The sequence below is a fragment of the Salmo trutta genome, chromosome 30, assembly GCF_901001165.1.
Source record: "Salmo trutta chromosome 30, fSalTru1.1, whole genome shotgun sequence".
In the NCBI taxonomy this organism is placed as follows: domain Eukaryota; kingdom Metazoa; phylum Chordata; class Actinopteri; order Salmoniformes; family Salmonidae; genus Salmo; species Salmo trutta.
Genome location: NC_042986.1, coordinates 21998814 through 22017938, shown reverse-complemented (window position 1 = coordinate 22017938; position 19125 = coordinate 21998814). Strand labels below are relative to the sequence as shown.

Here is a 19125-nt window from a genome sequence, read left to right as displayed (position 1 = left end):
AGAACTTCATAACAATTTCATGAAAGACATTTGATGAAGGTAGGCTTTATAAAGCCTTTATTTCACCTCATGGATATGCCTCCTTTAATTTAAAATACCTTCTGCACACATTGAAGGCTTTACCTTTTAAAGTATCCTAACAATACATAATATTACAGCAATACGGTACAGTAACTAATGGAAAATTGAATTGCTAATCTATTAACAAGTACTCTTGCCTTAGATACTAGAATTACTTTTTCAAAGTAGCACATGCAACATAAATATGGACTGAAGTGGGAAAATAGCTCTGTTCATCAGAGAAAACTTTCTTCTACATTAGTACGCAATGAGCTACGTCATCTGCCGAGCTATCCACAGCCAATTAGAATCATATTTTACAAACAGGCGCTCTCCCACTCCTCGGAATCGCTCGCTCCGAAGCTGCAGGCAGCCAATAACATTGAAAGCTGATTGAATAATATTAACCGGCTTATGTCCAGTAAGAACGTATCAATGGGAGCCAATAACGAACGGTAGGTATACTTGCGTATCATAAAATAATAAGTAAAGACCGCATAATGAAAATGTAATAATGAATTGTGGATTTTAAATGTTTTTTTAAAACTTTAATATCAGTATTTACAAAGGCTAACGACGGTGTAGTAAGCGCTGTGGATTTTAGTTTCCTCACTGGAGATAAAAGGATCCTAGAAGACTCTTCTGCATAATTGTGTCCTGTCTTCTGCGAGGTATCCCGACAACCATCGATACTTCACTGATCAATCACTATGGAAGGCGAAGGAAAGGTAATGACAAAGAGATACCCCAAAACTGGTGAAATTAGCCGAGTAGCCAAAGTATCGTGATGGGCAAAGATAGTCTTGTTAGCATGTACAGTTTGGTTTGTCTGCATGACTTATGGATAGTCTACTAATGTTTTAACTTTTTTGCAGAGTATATGGAATAGCCTGGGCTGCACTTGGGCACATGCCATGAAACGACCCGACACAAAGGATGTTTGTAATGTAAACCTTTGACAATGTCTAGTGTTGTTGGGTTAGGGTTCAACGGGATGGTTCAATTTGTTTGTGGGACCAAAGTCTCAAACTTGCATATCAGTCTAGACTGGATCCTTATACTTAAAGCAGAGTCCATGATGGATTGTTTATTTTGTAAATTACATACAACGAAATGCTTACAATTCTTTACTTTATTTGAGCTAGACCAAGTGTCAAAACATCTACAGTTGAAGTCAGAAGTTTACATACACTTAGGTTGGAGTCATTACAACTCGTTTTTCAACCACTCCACAAATTTCTTGTTAACAAACTATAGTTTTGGCAAGTCGGTTAGGACATCTACTTTGTGCATGACAAGTAATTTTTCCAACAATTGTTTCCAGACAGATTATTTCACTTATAATTCACTGTATCACAATTCCAGTGGGTCAGAAGTTTACATACACTAAATTGACTGTGCCTTTAAACAGCTTGGAAAATTCCAGAAAATGATGTCATGGCTTTAGAAGCTTCTAATAGGCTAATTGACATAATTTGAGTCAATTGGAGGTGTACCTGTGGATGTATTTCAAGGCCTACCTTCAAACTCAGTGTCTCTTTGCTTGACATCATGGGAAAATCAAAAGAAATCAGCCAAGACAAGAAAATAAATTGTAGAACTCCACAAGTCTGGTTTATCCTTGGGAGCAATTTCCAAACGCCTGAAGGTACCACGTTCATCAGTACAAACAATAGTACGCAAGTATAAACACCATGGGACCACGCAGCCGTCATACCGCTCAGGAAGGAGATCTAGAGATTTACATTTACATTTTAGTCATTTTAGCAGACGCTCTTATCCAGAGCGACTTAAAGTAGTGAATGCATACATTTCATTTCATGCATTTTTCTTTTTGTACTGAATGAACGTACTTTGGTGCGAAAAGTGCAAATCAATCCCAGAACATCAGCAAAGGACCTTGTGAAGATGCTGGAGGAAACAGGTACAAAAGTGTCTATATCCACAGTAAAACGAGTCCTATATTGACATAACCTGAAAGGCCGCTCAGCAAGGAAGAAGCCACTGCTCCAAAACCGCCATAAAAAAGCCAGACTGCGGTTTGCAACTGCACATGGGGACAAAGATCGTACTTTTTTGGAGAAATGTCCTCTGGTCTGATGAAACAAAAATAGGACTGTTTGGCCATAATCACCATTGTTATGTTTGGGGGGAAAAGGGGGATGCTTGCAAGCTGAAGAACACCTTCCCAACCGTGAAGCACGGGGGTGGCAGCATCATGTTGTGGGGGTGCTTTGCTGCAGGAGGGACTGGTGCACTTCACAAAATAGATGGCATCATGAGGGAGGAAAATTATGTGGATATATTGAAGCAACATCTCAAGGCATCAGTCAGGAATTTAAAGCTTGGTCGCAAATGGGTCTTCCAAATGGACAATGACCCCAAGCATACTTCCAAAGTTGTGGCAAAATGGCTTAAGGACAACAAAGTCAAGGTATTGGAGTGGCCATCACAAAGCCCTGACCTCAATCCTATATTTTTCACTATAGAACATTTGTGGGCAGAACTGAAAAAGCGTGTGCAAGCAAGGAGGCCTACAAACCTGACTCAGTTACACCAGCTCTGTCAGGAGGAATGGGCCAAAATTCACCCAACTTATTGTGGGACGCTTGTGGAAGGCTACCCGAAACATTTGACCCAAATTAATTATTCTGACATTTCACATTCTTAAAATAAAGTGGTGATCCTAACTGGCCTAAAACAGGGACATTTTACTTGGATTAAATGTCAGGAATTGTGAAAAACTGAGTTTAAATGTATTTGGCTAAGTGTATGTAACCTTCCGACTTCAACTGTAGATGTGTGTGCGTGTGCGTGTTGCCGTCCTATGTCAATGGTGCATGCATCTCTCCTGACTGACAACATTTGAAACAAATCATGTTATTTTAATACTTTTTGCTCACCCTGAAAAATTATAGGCAGAATCCTAGTTAGATAAACGCCTTATATGTTATAATCACCAGATTAATGAATGCCTTTTGGGGAACCGTGTCCCCGTATGGCAGTAAACACATGGTAATATTCCTACACATATTAAGCCACTTTTCAGCATCCTTATACAGTACATTGGGAAAGTATTCAGACCCCTTAACTTTATCCACATTTTGTTACGTTACAGCCTTATTCTAAAATGGATTAAAAATGAATAAAAACTCAATCTACAAACAATACCCCATAATGACAAAGAAAAAAATGTTTAGACATTTTTGCAAATGTATTAAAAATAAAAACGAAAATATTACATTTACATAACTTTTCAGACCCTTTACTCAGTACTTTGTTTCAGCACCTTTGGCAAAGATTACAGCCTCGAGTCTTAGGTATGACGCTACAAGCTTGGCACACCTGTTTTTGGGGAGTTTCTCCCATTCTTCTCTGCAGATCCTCTCAAGCTCTGTCAGGTTGGATGGGGATTGTCGCTGCACAGCTATTTTCAGGTCTCTCCAGAGATGTTCAAGTCCGGGCTCTGGCTGGGCCACTCAAGGACATTCAGAGACTTGTCCCGAAGCCACTCCTGTGTTGTCTTGGCTGTGTGCTTAGGGTCGTTGTCCTAAGTTGCCCCAGTCTGAGGTCCTGAGGCCTCTGGAGCAGGTTTTCTTCAAGGATCTCTCAGTATTTTTCTCCGTTCATCTTTCCCTCGATCCTGACTAGTCTCCCAGTCCCTGCCACTGAAAAACATCCCCATACCATGATGCTGCCACAATGCTTCACCGTAGGGATGGTGTGAGTTTTCCTTAGTTTGACCGGGCAGCCAGCTCTAGGTAGAGTCTTCTTCCATTTAAGAATGATGGAGGGCAGTATGTTCTTGGGGACCTTCAATGCTGCAGAAATTGTTTTGTACCCTTCCCCAGATCTGTGCCTCGACACAATCCTGTCTCGGAGCTCTACGGACAATTCCTTCGACCTCATGGCTTGGTTTTTGCTCTGACATGCACTGTCAACTGTGGCACCTTATATATACACAGGTGTGTGCCTTTCCAAATCATGCCCAATCAATTGAATATACCACAGGTGGACTCCAATCAAGTTGTAGAAAGATCTCAAGGATGATCAATGAAAACAGGATGCACATGTGCTCAATTTCGAGTCTCATAGCAAAGGGTCTGAATACTTATGTAAATAAGGTATTTCTGTTTTTTACTTTTAATACATTTGCAAAAATGTCTAAACCTTTTTTCGCTTTGTCACTATGGGGTATTGTGTGTAGATTGATGAAAGGTTTTTATTTAATCCATTTTAGAATAAGGCGGTAACGTAACAAAATGTGGAAAAAGGGAAGGCGTCTGTATTTTCAGAATGCACTGTAATTATATGTGCCTTAGAGGCTGCCAGGAGGCACACATTCACTGTCTCTGAATTGTGTGGCTGGCTAGTTGTATAAAACAGAGGTTGCCTTGGTTCATCTGTCGTGCGTGTGTAACAGTATAGCTTCCGTCCCTCTCCTCGCCCCAACCTGGGCTCGAACCAGGGACCCTCTGCGCACATCAACAACTGACACCCCACGAAGCATCGTTACCCATCACGCCACAAAAGCCGCGGCCCTTGCAGTGCAAGGGGAACAACTACTTAAGGTCGCAGAGCGAGTGACGTCACCCGATTGAATCGCTATTAGCGCGCACCACCGCTAACTAACTAGCCATTTCACATCAGTTATACTCACCCCCCTTTTCGCAGCAACCGATGATCCGGGTCAACATCATCAATGTAACAGTATAGCTTCCGTCCCTCTCCTCGCCCCAACCTGGGCTCGAAACAGGGACCCTCTGCACACATCAACAACTGACACCCACGAAGCATCGTTACCCATCGCGCCACAAAGCCACGGCCCTTGCAGCGCAAGGGGAACAACTACTTAAGGTCGCAGAGTGAGTGACGTCACCCGATTGAATCGCTATTCGCGCACACCACAGCTAACTAACTAGCCATTTCACATCGGTTACACGTGCGTGTGTGTGGTTTGGTTTACATCCTGTTTTGTTGGTGTTTAAAGAATGCACTCATTGACCCCAAAAGCTAGTTTGCTCTCTCATTTACTGATGTTTACCTTTCGGCAAAGCCACCCACACACATACACTTTCCATTCAGACTCCTCGGCTTTTCCTTCACAGGGGACAGTCTTCCCCCGCTGGGCTCGTCCTTCACAGGGGAGAGACTTCCCTCGCTGGGCTCGTCCTTCACAGGGGACAGTCTTCCCTCGCTGGGCTCCTCCTTCACAGGGGACAGTCTTCCCTCACTGGGCTCCTCCTTCACAGGGGACAGTCTTCCCTCGCTGGGCTCCTCCTTCACAGGGGACAGTCTTCCCTCGCTGGGCTCCTCCTTCACAGGGGACAGTCTTCCCTCACTGGGCTCGTCCTTCACAAGTTGACAGTGTTCCTACACTGGACTCGTCCTTCACAGGGGACAGTCTTCCCTCATTGGGCGGCCAGGAAGCTAATGGGCATCCGATACGTGTCCATGGCCACGGTGAAGAAGGTGGAGTGAGCATGACACAGCAGCAGCTGATCCCTCACAAAGCTGCACGCTGGCCGACTCCGCTTCCCTGCATATAACCTCCACACAGGAGCACTGTCAGACACAAGATAGGAGCCAGATTACTAAACTATTAAAAGTCCACTGACGGAACATGTTCAAGCCTGAACAGATAAGATGGATATTATTTTGCTGTTTAAGCATGGGCAGGACATGTTTTTGTTGATACCCAGTTTTAGAAGAAGTTATGGTATTTATTGGTGTAGTGCATGCTGCATAAGGTCCAAAAATAATTTCACTCAGAAGATTTGTAGAAGTAGGAGTAAAGCTACTCTTAGTGCGTCTCTCTTTTGACATAATAGATTCTCGATGCAGATTCTAGAAGGTGAAATGGCTGAGAGATTCCTGTCGATTTGAGTAAGGATGAAACTTCTATGGATGTTATTGTGACTGCAACTATTTCACATGGGGTTGAATAGCTTCCTGTTGATGTGATCCCAACATGTGTGGCTAGATCTTGGAGATGGTGTCGCTCACTAAGACGACCTGACACAAAGGATGTTTGTGATGTAAAACTTTGACAATATACACTGAGTGTAAAAAACATTAGGAACACCTTCCTAATACTGAGTTGCACCCCCTTTTGCCATCAGAACACCCTCAATTCGTCTGGGCATGGACTTTATAAGGTGTCGAAAGCATTCCACAGGGGTGCTGGGCAATGTTGACTCCAATGCTTCCCACAGTTGTGTCAAGTTGGCTGGATGCCCTTTGGGTGGTGGACCATTCTTGATATACACAGGAAACTGTTGAGCGTGAAAAACCCAGCAGTGTTGCAGTTCTTGACATATTCAAACCGATGAGCCTGGCGAGGCTCCTTCTTTAACCTGTCTACTCCCCTTCATCTCAAGGTCCTAAACGATATCTTAACCGCCATCGATAAGAAACAATACTGTGCTGCCGTATTCATTGACCTGGCCAAGGCTTTCGACTCTGTCAATCACCACATCCTCATCGGCAGACTCAATAGCCTTGGTTTCTCAAATGATTGCCTCGCCTGGTTTACCAACTACTTCTCCGATAGAGTTCAGTGTGTCAAATCGGAGGGCCTGTTGTCCGGGCCTCTGGCAGTCTCTATGGGGGTGCCACGGGGTTCAATTCCTGGGCCGACTCTTTTCTCTGTATACATCAATGATGTCGCTCTTGCTGCTGGTGAGTCTCTGATCCACCTCTACGCAGACGACACCATTCTGTATACTTCTGGCCCTTCTTTGGACACTGTGTTAACTACCCTCCAGACGAGCTTCAATGCCATACAACTCTCCTTCCATGGCCTCCAACTGTTCTTAAATACAAGTAAAGCTAAATGCATGCTCTTCAACCGATCGCTGCCTGCACTTGCCCACCCGTCCAGCATCACTACTCTGGACGGTTCTGACTTAGAATATGTGGACAACTACAAATACCTAGGTGTCTGGTTAGACTGTAAACTCTCCTTCCAGACTCACATCAAACATCTCCAATCCAAAGTTAAATCTAGAATTGGCTTCCTATTTCGCAACAAAGCATCCTTCACTCATGCTGCCAAACATACCCTCGTAAAACTGACCATCCTACCAATCCTCGACTTCGGCGATGTCATTTACAAAATAGCCTCCAATACCCTACTCAATAAATTGGATGCAGTCTATCACAGTGCCATCCGTTTTGTCACCAAAGCTCCATATACTACCCACCACTGCGACCTGTACGCTCTCGTTGGCTGGCCCTCGCTTCATACTCGTTGCCAAACCCACTAGCTCCAGGTCATCTACAAGACCCTGCTAGGTAAAGTTCCCCCTTATCTCAGCTCGCTGGTCACCATAGCAGCACCCACCTGTAGCACGCGCTCCAGCAGGTATATTTCACTGGCCACCCCCAAAGCCAATTCCTCCTTTGGCCGATCTTTCCAGTTCTCTGCTGCCAATGACTGGAACGAACTACAAAAATCTCTAAAACTGGAAACACTTATCTCCCTCACTAGCTTTTAGCACCAGCTGTCAGAGCAGCTCACAGATTACTGCACCTGTACATAGCCCATCTATAATTTAGCCAAAACAACTACCTCTCCCCCTACTGTATTTATTTATTTATTTATTTTGCTCCTTTGCACCCCATTATTTCTATTTCTACTTTGCACTTTCTTCTACTACAAATCTACCATTCCAGTGTTTTACTTGCTATATTGTATTTACTTCACCACTATGGCCTTTTTTGCCTTTACCTCCCTTATCTCACCTCATTTGCTCACTTTGTATATAGACTTATTTTTCTACTATATTATTGACTGTATGTTTGTTTTACTCCATGTGTAACTGTGTTGTTGTATGTGTCAAACAGCTTGCTTTATCTTGGCCAGGTCGCAATTGTAAATGAGAACTTGTTCTCAACTTGCCTAGCTGGTTAAATAAAGGTGAAATAAATAAAGAAAATAAAGAAAAATAAAATCTACACTGAATGAGTTTAACAAGTGACATCAATAAGGGATCATAGTTTTCCCCTGGATTCACTTGGTCAGTCTGTCATGGAAAAAGCAGTTGTTCCTAATGCGTTGTACACTCAGTGTATATTGCTGTTGCGTTAGGGTTGAACTGGATGGTTCAATTTGTCTGTGGGACCAAAGTCTCAAATGGATCCTGATACCTAAAGCAGAGTCTATGATGGTTTGTATATTTTCTGAATTACAAAAGGCGAAATGCTTAGACTGAGAGATTCATGTCGATGTGAGTAAGAGGGAAACTTCTATAGACATCAGTGTGACTGCAACTATTTCACATCTTGGAGGGGGTGTCACTCACTAAGAAGAGCCTACGCACTTAGGTGTGTTTGTTACGTAAGTTTAAGTGTTTGCGTGTGGCTTGGCGCAGTGTGGCCTGTGTAAGCAAGCTGTCCTGTTTGCGTGCCCATGTTCCTCATTCCTTAAGTGGATTATACTGAATGGACCACCAGTCTCACTCAGCCAGTGCTACCACAGTGTCACAATGGTGGTGCACCTGCAAAGCTCAAGGATATGACAGGTGTCCAGATCAATTAATACTTTTAATAAAGCGGATACTCTTTGTTGTGAACAGTTTACAGACTTCAGACGTGTTGTTCCAACATCAGACATAGCTAGAACATTTGTCATCAACTGTTCCCTCCAGAACACACTACTCTCACTACAGAAATGTCCTTCTCCAAAATAACAGTCATAACAGGCCTCACATTAGAGACACCCATGAAAAAGAAATGTGCACCGCATTTCAAGCATAAACAACTAAAACAAGGACAACTTTAGCATATTACTGTAACAGAACGTTACTGATGTTCCTCAGTCCCTAAGGGGATTACACTGAACGGACCACCTGTCAGCCAAGTGTTACCGTAGAGTCACTATCACTTGTTAACACAGAAGAGTCCAAGTCAGGTCTCAATTTCTTGTGCACATTTATTAAGTCTTAGTCCCAATTCACCTATCCTCTCATCCAAGTCCGAGACTTCTTAAATAAAAATCAAATTAGGCTAAATATACCTTCTCTCAAAGATAGTAAAAAAACAAAACTATTACTTGTAGGCTAATGCTTTAATGCATGTGTTCTGAAGCTGATAGAGCACTTTTAGCTATTCTTTGTTAAACTGAAGAGATGTTTGTTTTTCCTCTGTGCCCACAGGGGTTGACGCTCCAGCTGATGATGGCAGTGGGAACAGCTGTGATTGGCTCGCTGCAGTTTGGCTACAACACAGGGGTCATCAATGCTCCCCAAAAGGTGAGTGAGAAAGGGACAGTTTCAAATGGCACCCTAATCCCTATATGGTGCACTATTTTTGGACAGAGCCATAGAGGCCCTGTATAGAGAATAAAGTTACATTTTGTATGCATATTCTATGTTTGTGACCCTTAGAAGCCTGTCCAAATCCATTGAATGTGAAGACAGTATTCTTCCGATTCTTTCTTGACACCCCTGACTAGCTCAGCAGGTTAAGATGTTCCTCAGAGATGCATGGCGCTCATAGATCTCCTACCCAAAGGTGCCGTAATGCATGTTCCGACAGATTGCATCTCATCTCTCCAGCAGGAGCCCTGCCAGGTCAATCAAAGGTGATACATCACATACATGTAGGATCTTTGACTGACGTGGTGAGACTCGCTGGTGAGATGCAGTCCTTCTACTGAATTTAACACTTGACTAAGTGACAGTCTGGCAGATATACTGGAGAGACTCTGGTACTGTATGTACTTCACTCCAGCAGCTTCTTAAGAAAGTTACTTGAGGTTTCACTGATGCCTGCTCTGTAAATAAGAATGTGTGAGTGCATGCACTTACATTTGTATGTGTGTGTGTGCGGGCGTACGTATGTCCCATGTGTGTGATTTGGGAGGTGTAAGGCGAACGGTGAATCCTGGAGCCTCTTCAGGACACCTGAGCACATAAGCACTGTAAATAGTTGCGGAGATTAAAGATTACATCAGTCTGAAGGTGTGTAGGCCAGTGAGGTAGCTACTAGGATCCAAGCCTCTTTGATACTTTGTTATGCAAGGCGTGTAATTGCCTCCATGGTCTAGGGTGGAAAGTCACCATCTATTATAGCGAATTCTAGTAACTTTCCCAAAATGCCCAGGTTTTCCTGAAATCCCAGTTGGAGGATTCACAGATTTCCATCTTATTCCAGGAAGCCTCCAACTGGGAAGTTTGGGAAAGGTTTACCATTGTGATCAATTCACTTGTGGTGTGTCCATTACACCTGGCAGAGATAACAAGGATTATTGTCAAATTCACAGGATTTAAGGGGAGGCTACAGGAGTGTAACTGAGTTGTCCAATGAAACGAGTGTTTTTTGCATCCCTCTGATTTTTGAAGTTGACATTGTGCACCAATATAGCATTTTAAAAGCCTGTTATATTAAATGAAGTGCCCTTCTATAAATCTCATTCAGCATTTTGACATGTCCATCCGTGTCACTTCTAGGAACATTTTAACCCACTTAACGAAAATTTTACCATGTCATTGGATTTAGGTTCAAAGTTGGGTGAAAAAAATATGAAATTCACTTACCTTGATGACTTTCTCAAATCCAAATCAGTTTTCCACGTTGATTCAACGTCATCACATTAACTTTTTTTGTTGAAACATGCTCCAATGTTTTGTCACGATCATTTGGACAAATCACGATTTCGCAGATGTTCGCATTGTTCCAATTTCGGAAGGGGATGGGACATTTGGCACATACTTGCCCGTAACTTGCAAAGAGAGGGGGGGGTGGTGGTGGAGCTACCGCCCTACTTCTGCTCCTCGTTCTAGTATCTTTTATAACACATCTTTCCCTAGAATTTAAACAAGCATCTGACTCAATTATGCAAGATTTTAGTTCTGGGCAATATCTATAATTTCACTGTATGTTTGGTAATTTACTATGAAGTGAATTGTGACTGTGTATGTATGATAATTATATTATTTAACGTCTCCATCAACCTTCAATGATGACTATAGTTTATGTATATTCTTCATGTGTTATGTTGTATTGTACCGTAGATCATCGAAGGCTTCCTGAATGACACGTGGAACAGCAGGTACTCTGAGCCCATCCCTACCACATCCCTGACCACCTTGTGGTCCATCTCCGTGGCCGTCTTCTCTGTCGGGGGCATTTTTGGCTCCTTCTCCGTGGGCCTCTTTGTCAACCGCCTGGGCAGGTAAAACTGCAGTGTTCATGTATTTTAGGCTGGTATTCACATTAAAAGGGTGTGGTAATCAGTGGCGATTTTAGCATGTAAGTCTTGGCGGGGCAAACTCAACAACAACAAAAAATGTGATGCATGCCAGCAAAGCCCACTACACAACACAACACTAAACAGTACATGAATTGCACAATAACGGTGACAAATGGTGCCCACAAACTTTTAAGGCCATAAAGCTGCCCCAACAACAGAGTCCCAACAGCAGTCCCAACACCTTACCACTGCTTCACCTGGCTATCAGCGGAGCCTTGTCTGGCAGCGAAACAGTTCGTTCAGCCTCATTTACTGCCTTTAAAAAAAACATAGCTGACATGTCTGACTTGCTTAAACAAATGTGGTTTCTAATGAAAATTGAGATGTACAAACTATGGCATAAGGCGATGACGAGCGGATAAGAGGCAATCCGTATTTTCGATTAAGACATTAATGAGCGAGCTAGGACGGACGTAGTCAATATAACTATTTGTTCAGCATTTTGAAATGTACAGCGACAGAATCCAGAACATGGGCCCTTCTTACAGTATTGTCCCTGTACAAGTCAGAACCGTAGGATAAATAAAGGAGGCATTTCAGCAGACAATGAAAGCTCTTACATTTCTCTAAAACAGGCTATAGGCTACATGTGCACCATCAAGTCAGAACAGTAGGCTAAGTTATGAGGGAGGAAATGGACCAAATTATTAGGGTGAGGCACATGGGCTAACAGCTTACTACACAACATACACTTAGTATTACTTTCTTAGCTACAGTATACATATCTCCCTGGCATATTACATCATTCATCCAGCAGCATACAATACATTTTTGGACTCACTTTTTTGTGCTGTGCTCACTTGAACAGGACGGTGGTGCGGCAGTCCTTCTTGTGGGCTCTGGAAAGAGGTCCAAAATCCCGACTTGGAATTCCGAGTTGGTTAACCGTTATTTTAGGTATTTTCCCAGTCGGAGCTGGTTCCCAGTTGTCTTGAACTGAATTCTGAGATTTCCCAGTTCTGAGTTTCCAGTTGATTTGAATGCGGCAGAACTGATGCTGGATTGACAGCATGGCAAATGTTTTCAAACTTTTTCTGCCCATGGCGTTACTCCTTTATTCGTGATATTCGTGATATCCAATTGGTAGTTACAATCTTGTCTCATCGCTGCAACTCCCCTACCGACTTGGCGAAGGTCAAGAGCCAAGCCGCACTGCTTCTTGACACACTGCTCGCTTAACCCGGAAGCCAGCCACACCAATGTGTCGGAGGAAACATTTGACCTGACGACAGCTTGCAGTAGCTCGGCTCGCCACAAGGAGTCGCTAGAGCACGATGAGACAAAGACATCCCGGCCTGCAAAACCCTCCCCTAACCCAGATGACGCTGGGCCAACGGTCACTGCCGGCTGTGACATAGCCTGGGATCGAACTCCGGGCTGCAGTGGCGCCTTAGCACTTATTGGTGAATTTGCGATTTCCAACTTGTTGTGTAATGTTTATGTCCAATGGCCGATGAGCACCGATACGCTTTATCTATAATTTCTCTTCATATGACAAGGATTGAAAAGGATTTGCCAGTAGATTGTCGACTTGATTCATGATGATGAATGCTAGCTTGCTAGCTAAGATTTTTAAAGTATGATGTTGACATGATCAGTCCAATCAAGGCTACTGTAGATATAACGTGATTTGATGTCATTTTAACTGTGGCCAATGATCTTGAGACTTCTTGGATTGGCACTTCTAATGTAAGTCTCTGGCAGCACCCAGGGGGCTTGAATTTTCTAGCTCTCCCCATAGCTTTTGCGGTGATGTAGTGTCCCCATGAGTGACAGAACACTGAGCCAATCACGGCACAACTAGAGAACTGGCTGTCTCACCACCACAGAAAGCACTGAGCTAGGCTGAAACACCTGCAAAAAAGAGACCATGTTTGTATGCGGCTTTATTAACTCAGTTATTATTCTTTTTTTTACATTGTTCGCAAACTGATATGTGACACGTATTAATGGCAAAATAATAACATGCTAAACAGGCAACAACAACAAAAATATATATATATACATATTTCTTTAGCTAAACAGGTGGGGTTCCCACCTGCCCTGAATGACGTGTCGCCTGAGGGTGGTAATCATGGGTCATCTCGGTTTGTTGTGCTGTCCTGTGCACCTCAACAATAGTATAGCATTTTTGTGCCTTTAGGAAGTGAAGAAGACCTCTGTGAATGATTTGCAGGAGAAACTCGATGCTCATTGCCAACGTGCTGGCGTTCATCGCCGCTGGGTTCATGGGCTTCTCCAAGCTGGCGGCGTCGTGGGAGATGCTGATTATCGGGCGCTTCGTTGTGGGGCTCTACTCCGGCCTGTCCACTGGCTTCGTGCCCATGTACGTGGGGGAGATTGCGCCCACCTCGCTCCGCGGGGCGCTGGGCACTCTGCACCAGCTGGGCATTGTCCTTGGCATCCTCATGGCACAGGTAGGCACTGTCCATCGGGTGACTTTATTTTTTAAAGCTAGTGATACAGCACAATCATCTGGACAAATATGGGCCTCTCACCAACCAGTACTCAAGTAAGTACTCAAGTAACCTCACAACCTTACCACAGTGTATTTCCATGGTAGTTTATCTTTCATTGACAGCATAATTACAGTGTAGTTAAATATTGTTTCTTACAGGTGTTTGGGATCGAGTCGATTATGGGGAACTCCACTCTGTGGCCCTTCCTGCTGGGCTTCACATTCATCCCAGCAATGCTGCAGTGTATCCTGTTACCCTTCTGCCCCGAGAGCCCCCGCTTCCTCCTAATCAACCGCAACGAGGAGCTCAAGGCCAGAGAAGGTAAGCCTCTGACCAGCTACTGCTACACCCTACACCCCTCAAACTCAACTCTGGACATCAAAGCCAGTTCCACTGCATTTTTCATTGTTCCCCTCTAATCAGGGACTGATTTAGACCTGGGACACCAGGTGTGTGTAATTAATTATCAGGTAGAACAGAACACCAGCAGGCTCCAGACCTCGTAGGGAAACAGTTGAGTACCCCTGTCCTACACCCCTATTCCCACGAAAAGCAGGAGAGCTCTTGGGTGTGCTGGCTTTTGTTCCAGCCCTGCTCTGACACACCATTGAACTTATCAAGGTCCTGACCAGAAGCTTATTAATAGAATCTGGTGTGTTAGAGTAAGACTGGAACAAAGGGCTTCACCTCGAGTAGCTCTCCAGGAGGGAATGGAGCTGAGATGTGTATTTCCCTGCAGTGCTGGAGAAGCTGCGAGGCACTGAGGAGGTGGGCGCCGACATGCAGGAGATGAAGGAGGAGGCCAGGCAGATGATGAGGGAGAAGAAGGTGACCATCCTGGAGCTGTTCCGCTCGCCACTCTACCGCCAGCCCATCTTCATCGCCGTCATGCTCCAGCTCTCCCAGCAGCTGTCTGGCATCAACGCTGTGAGTGTGGGACACTCTGGGAGACACACACTGACTTGCAAATACACACATGCTAACTCATGCACAAACACACACACACACACTTCAAACTATATGGTCCACTCAATTATGACATTTTTGTGCAGGTTTTCTACTACTCCACCAGGATCTTTGAGAAGGCGGGAGTCTCTCAGCCAGTCTACGCTACGATTGGTGCCGGAGTGGTCAATACAGCCTTCACTGTTGTGTCTGTAAGTCTGATAAACACTGTATAACATCCATAAACAGGAGCCCAGTCCCAGTGATCATATGAGCATCTCAACAATGAGTATTAAGATATTCGGGTGGGAATGGAATTGATCAAATTTGATTATTGTTTCCATTATAATAGATTAGGAGATAAATGTATTGTCCATCTGACTGTAACAACAGAAATGTGTCTTGGAAATGAATCCACTTCCCAACCCCCACTAACACCACCATTCTTCTCCTCTTCCTCTCTCTCTTTATTTAGCTATTCGTCGTGGAGCGTGCTGGGCGAAGATCCCTTCACCTCACTGGGTTACTGGGGATGGCATTCTCAGCTGTCCTGATGACAATCGCTATGGCGCTACTGGTACGTATAATGGCGCAATAAAAAACATCACTGGATTTGCATATATCATATTTTATGTAGACGATTACCTCAGCTAGCCTCCTCCACTGATGTTCCCCGTGTTTTTCCTCAGGACCAGCTGCCATGGATGTCCTACGTCAGCATCGTAGCCATCTTTAGCTTTGTGGCCTTCTTTGAGATCGGCCCGGGCCCCATCCCCTGGTTCATCGTGGCTGAGCTCTTCAGCCAAGGTCCTCGGCCCTCTGCCTTTGCCGTTGCTGGATTCTCCAACTGGTCGGCTAACTTCATAGTGGGCTTGACCTTCCAATACGTTGAGGTAAGGAGACAGAAAAAAAACTCGCAGATTTCTGGGTTATTGCCTTGATGGCTCTATTACATATGTATATCAATTATTACAAACCGTGTAGTTTGGGTCCTGTGTGCTGATTGGCTGAAACAGCATTTCAGCCGTGTCTATATCCAACAATATACCACAGTTATGACACAAAAATAGTTGTTTCCTATTCTATTTATGTTGGTAACCAGTTTATAATAGCAATAAGGCACCTCGGGGTTTGTGGTATATAACATTACGTTGTGCCTAAGAACAGCTCTTAGCCGTGGTATATTGGCCATATACCACACCCCCTCGTGCCTTATTGCTTAAATATACCACACCCCCTCTGGCCTTTTTTCTTAAATATACACAGAGTATACAAAAGATTAAGAACACCTGCTTTTCCATGACATAGACAGACCAGGTGAATCCAGGTAAAAGCTATGATCCTTTATTGATGTCACTTGTTAAATCCACTTCAGTCATTGCAGATGAAGGGGAGTAGACAGGTTAAATAAGTATTTTTAAGCCTTGAGACAATTGTGACATTGATTGTATGTGTGCCATTCAGAGGGTGAATGGGAAGACAAAAAATGTAAGTGCCTTTGAACGGGGTATGGTAGTAGTTGCCAATCACATCTGTCTGTGTCAAGAACTGCAACGCTTCTGGATTTTTCACGCTCAACAGTTTCCTGTGTGTGCCAAGAATGGTCCACTACCTAAAAGACATCCAGTCAACTTGATACAACTGTGGGAAACATTGGAGTCAACATGAGCCAGCATCCCTGTGGAAGGCTTTCAACACTTTTTAGAGTCCCATGTCCTGTCGAATTGAGGCTGTTCTGAGGGCAAAAGGGGGTGCAACTCAATATTAGGAAGGGGTTCCTAATGTTTGGTATACTCAATGTACATTGATAGTACAGTATATATAATTAAATATATTATTATATACCTGTAGTTTTATAATAGCCCTGATGACTTCCATTTTCAATTTGAAATTGAAGTTGAAATTCAATTTATGAATGGAAGAATGTGAAAATAATGTTACTTTTCTGTCTTCTCTGTAGCAACTGTGTGGCCCCTACGTCTTCATCATCTTCACTGTGCTACTGCTGGGCTTCTTCATCTTCACTTATTTCAAGGTGCCCGAAACCAAGGGACGGTCGTTTGACGAGATCTCCGCCGGCTTCCGCCATGAGGCCGGACAGTCAGGGGAAAAGTACACTGCTGATGAGATGAACAGCCTTGGGGGAGCCGACTCTCAACTCTAAGCTCTCCGACAACACCCCCAACCACCTTCAATACTACTGATAGACTGGGTGGGCAACATACGCCTGGGCATTTCTAGTTTAGGGACGAGTGCAACTCCTATAGGCCTTCAGAGTCCCACCTCTCCTGCTCTCTGTGGTAAACTGATGACTGCAGTATGCATGGGGTTCCAGGAGGGGGCGATGAGAGACTGCGAATTCACAATAGAGATGTGTAGAGATCGCAACGTTGTATGTTTCATTATGGCGTCTGTGACAGCATGGGCAGCATCATTGAGGCTATCGGCATTTTAAAGTAGTACATTTTCTTCTTCTTTGATGTTTGAAAAAAGTATAAAGCTATTGTGATTTACCACCACCTGCACTGCTGTAATCTTGAACCAAATCTGGTTCATTTATTGTGTCCACTAGATGGCTGTGATATAGCTTAAAAGCCCTTTACAAACCAGGCAAAACAATTTGAAAAAGACAATGCTCTGATCATTGGGAGAATCTCAATTGCATACTCCTCTTGTCTCCTTTTCCAAATCTATTGGAAGAGGTCAGAGGCGAGGGACCTCTGGCTTGCTCATCCAATGAGTTTTGAGAAGGAAGAGAGGAGAGAGAACGCGAGGCGTATGCAATTGAGATTCTCCCATTGGCTGATCCCCACCCAGCTGACTACTTTAAAATGGTGGAAGACCTCAATGGCAATGTCCATGCAAAAATTGGTTATTTCCAAGTAGCGATCTCTATACATCTCTATAGTATTCACAGGAAGTAGAGGCTCTCCTTGTGAATCCTTGGGTAATATTGGCAGATATCCATATCAGAGACGGAAGAGAAAGCGAGACATCTCACAGGCAAAAAAATGTAATGTCCATTCGGGTGGTGCAAGCTGGAGAGAGGGGAATAAGTAGACCAGAGCCAGCTGTTATAAAAGGGCATTTATGAGACATCTTCATTATCTTGTTGGTTTAAATCCTCATCAGCCTGAAAGGGAAAATAGCTCTTTATCCTCTTTTGGTCTCTTCCTGCAGCTTAAAAGGGCTGACTAGGTTGCTATTAAGATAACCAAGTGAAACATTGAATTAAACAATGCTTTCCATTCCACTTATCCAATACTTAATATCACCACAAACTATGCAGTTAGTGAGACACATTCTCAATTCCAACTGTTCATCCACAATTTACTTCAGCAAACTCTGACAATAAAAACAAAAACCCCCGACCAATCTTATTGACAAAAGGTTATAACAAGGCACCATATCCCTGACCTAGCCGAGATATTGTAAAATGTATGTCAATATTTGACTTATTTGTGTCTTGGCTCTTCTGTTACTGAGGAGCAATATGAACAATCTTTGCTAAAGCATTCTATTTACGCCATTAGAAATGAATGAATTATGAAGCCAACTCTATTCATGGAAGTTTGTGATTATATATCCCTCAATTATTTTCTTTATTTGGTGAAGTGTTATATTGTATCTTAATATATGACTCTGGTAGGACCTAATGCTTGTATGTAATGGAATACCAACAGTAATAATGTATTTTTAATCCCTTTATTTAATGAATTAACTTAATTTAATTAAAGTTTTACAATAGCCTTGATCTTTGCATAAAACCTTACTGTGACTAAGTGGGACTTAGTAGTTTCAGCACACCATTCCCTGAAAATAACCTTACATTTCCTCAACCACTGTCTATTGGCATAATGATACTGCACATTTGGTTTAAAATTAAATGTCAAACTATACTAGCAACAGTGGTGTAGTTGAGGGTAAACACAAGTAAACACAGTTTACCCAGCTTTTTTTGCCCAACAGTTTACCATGGTCTTGTCAAATTGTTGAACTAGATCACATTTTATAATTATTTAATCCGTTTTTTTCTCTCAACACAATTGATTTATATAAAACAAAAACAAAAAAGAAACTTTCAAATTATATTGCATAATTAGATAATGTCAACTAACCAGGCCTATCAAGTGTATTATTGAACTATACTGCTCAAAAAAATAAAGGGAACACTTAAACAACAGATCCTAGATCTGAATGAAAGAAATAATCTTATTAAATACTTTTTTCTTTACATAGTTGAATGTGCTGACAACAAAATCACACAAAAATAATCAATGGAAATCCAATTTATCAACCCATGGAGGTCTGGATTTGGAGTCACACTCAAAATTAAAGTGGAAAACCACACTACAGGCTGATCCAACTTTGATGTAATGTCCTTAAAACAAGTCAAAATGAGGC

The 19125-nt window shown here is 43.1% G+C and overlaps 1 protein-coding gene across 4 annotated transcripts; it reads left to right on the top strand.

The window, feature by feature from the left end:
• The first annotated feature begins 395 nt into the window (after positions 1 to 395).
• Positions 396 to 18475, top strand: LOC115168264 (solute carrier family 2, facilitated glucose transporter member 1). Of its 4 annotated transcripts, XM_029723376.1 has the most exons (12): positions 396 to 515; positions 619 to 788; positions 9219 to 9314; positions 9518 to 9646; positions 11079 to 11239; positions 13494 to 13734; positions 13935 to 14097; positions 14516 to 14703; positions 14829 to 14933; positions 15197 to 15298; positions 15411 to 15614; positions 16682 to 16885. In XM_029723376.1, exons 2-12 carry the CDS (start codon positions 771 to 773, stop codon positions 16883 to 16885), a joined length of 1611 nt encoding a protein of 536 aa, XP_029579236.1. In that variant the 5' UTR covers positions 396 to 515; positions 619 to 770. The 4 variants fall into 4 exon arrangements, with proteins under 4 accessions (XP_029579236.1, XP_029579235.1, XP_029579234.1 ...); XM_029723375.1 differs by having other exon boundaries at positions 396 to 788; XM_029723374.1 differs by lacking the exons at positions 396 to 515; positions 619 to 788 and having other exon boundaries at positions 9053 to 9314; positions 16682 to 18475.
• The last annotated feature ends 650 nt before the right edge of the window (positions 18476 to 19125 follow it).

What these genes read in the sequence shown, in the direction of transcription:
- LOC115168264 (XM_029723374.1), top strand. Translation starts at nt 9,192, where the DNA reads ATGTTTGTTTTTCCTCTGTGCCCACAGGGGTTGACGCTCCAGCTGATG. An exon ending in TCATCAATGCTCCCCAAAAG is followed by an intron (nt 9,315 to 9,517) that starts GTGAGTGAGAAA and finishes ACCCCTGACTAG; the next exon opens with CTCAGCAGGTTAAGATGTTC. An exon ending in TTTGTCAACCGCCTGGGCAG is followed by an intron (nt 11,240 to 13,493) that starts GTAAAACTGCAG and finishes AATGATTTGCAG; the next exon opens with GAGAAACTCGATGCTCATTG.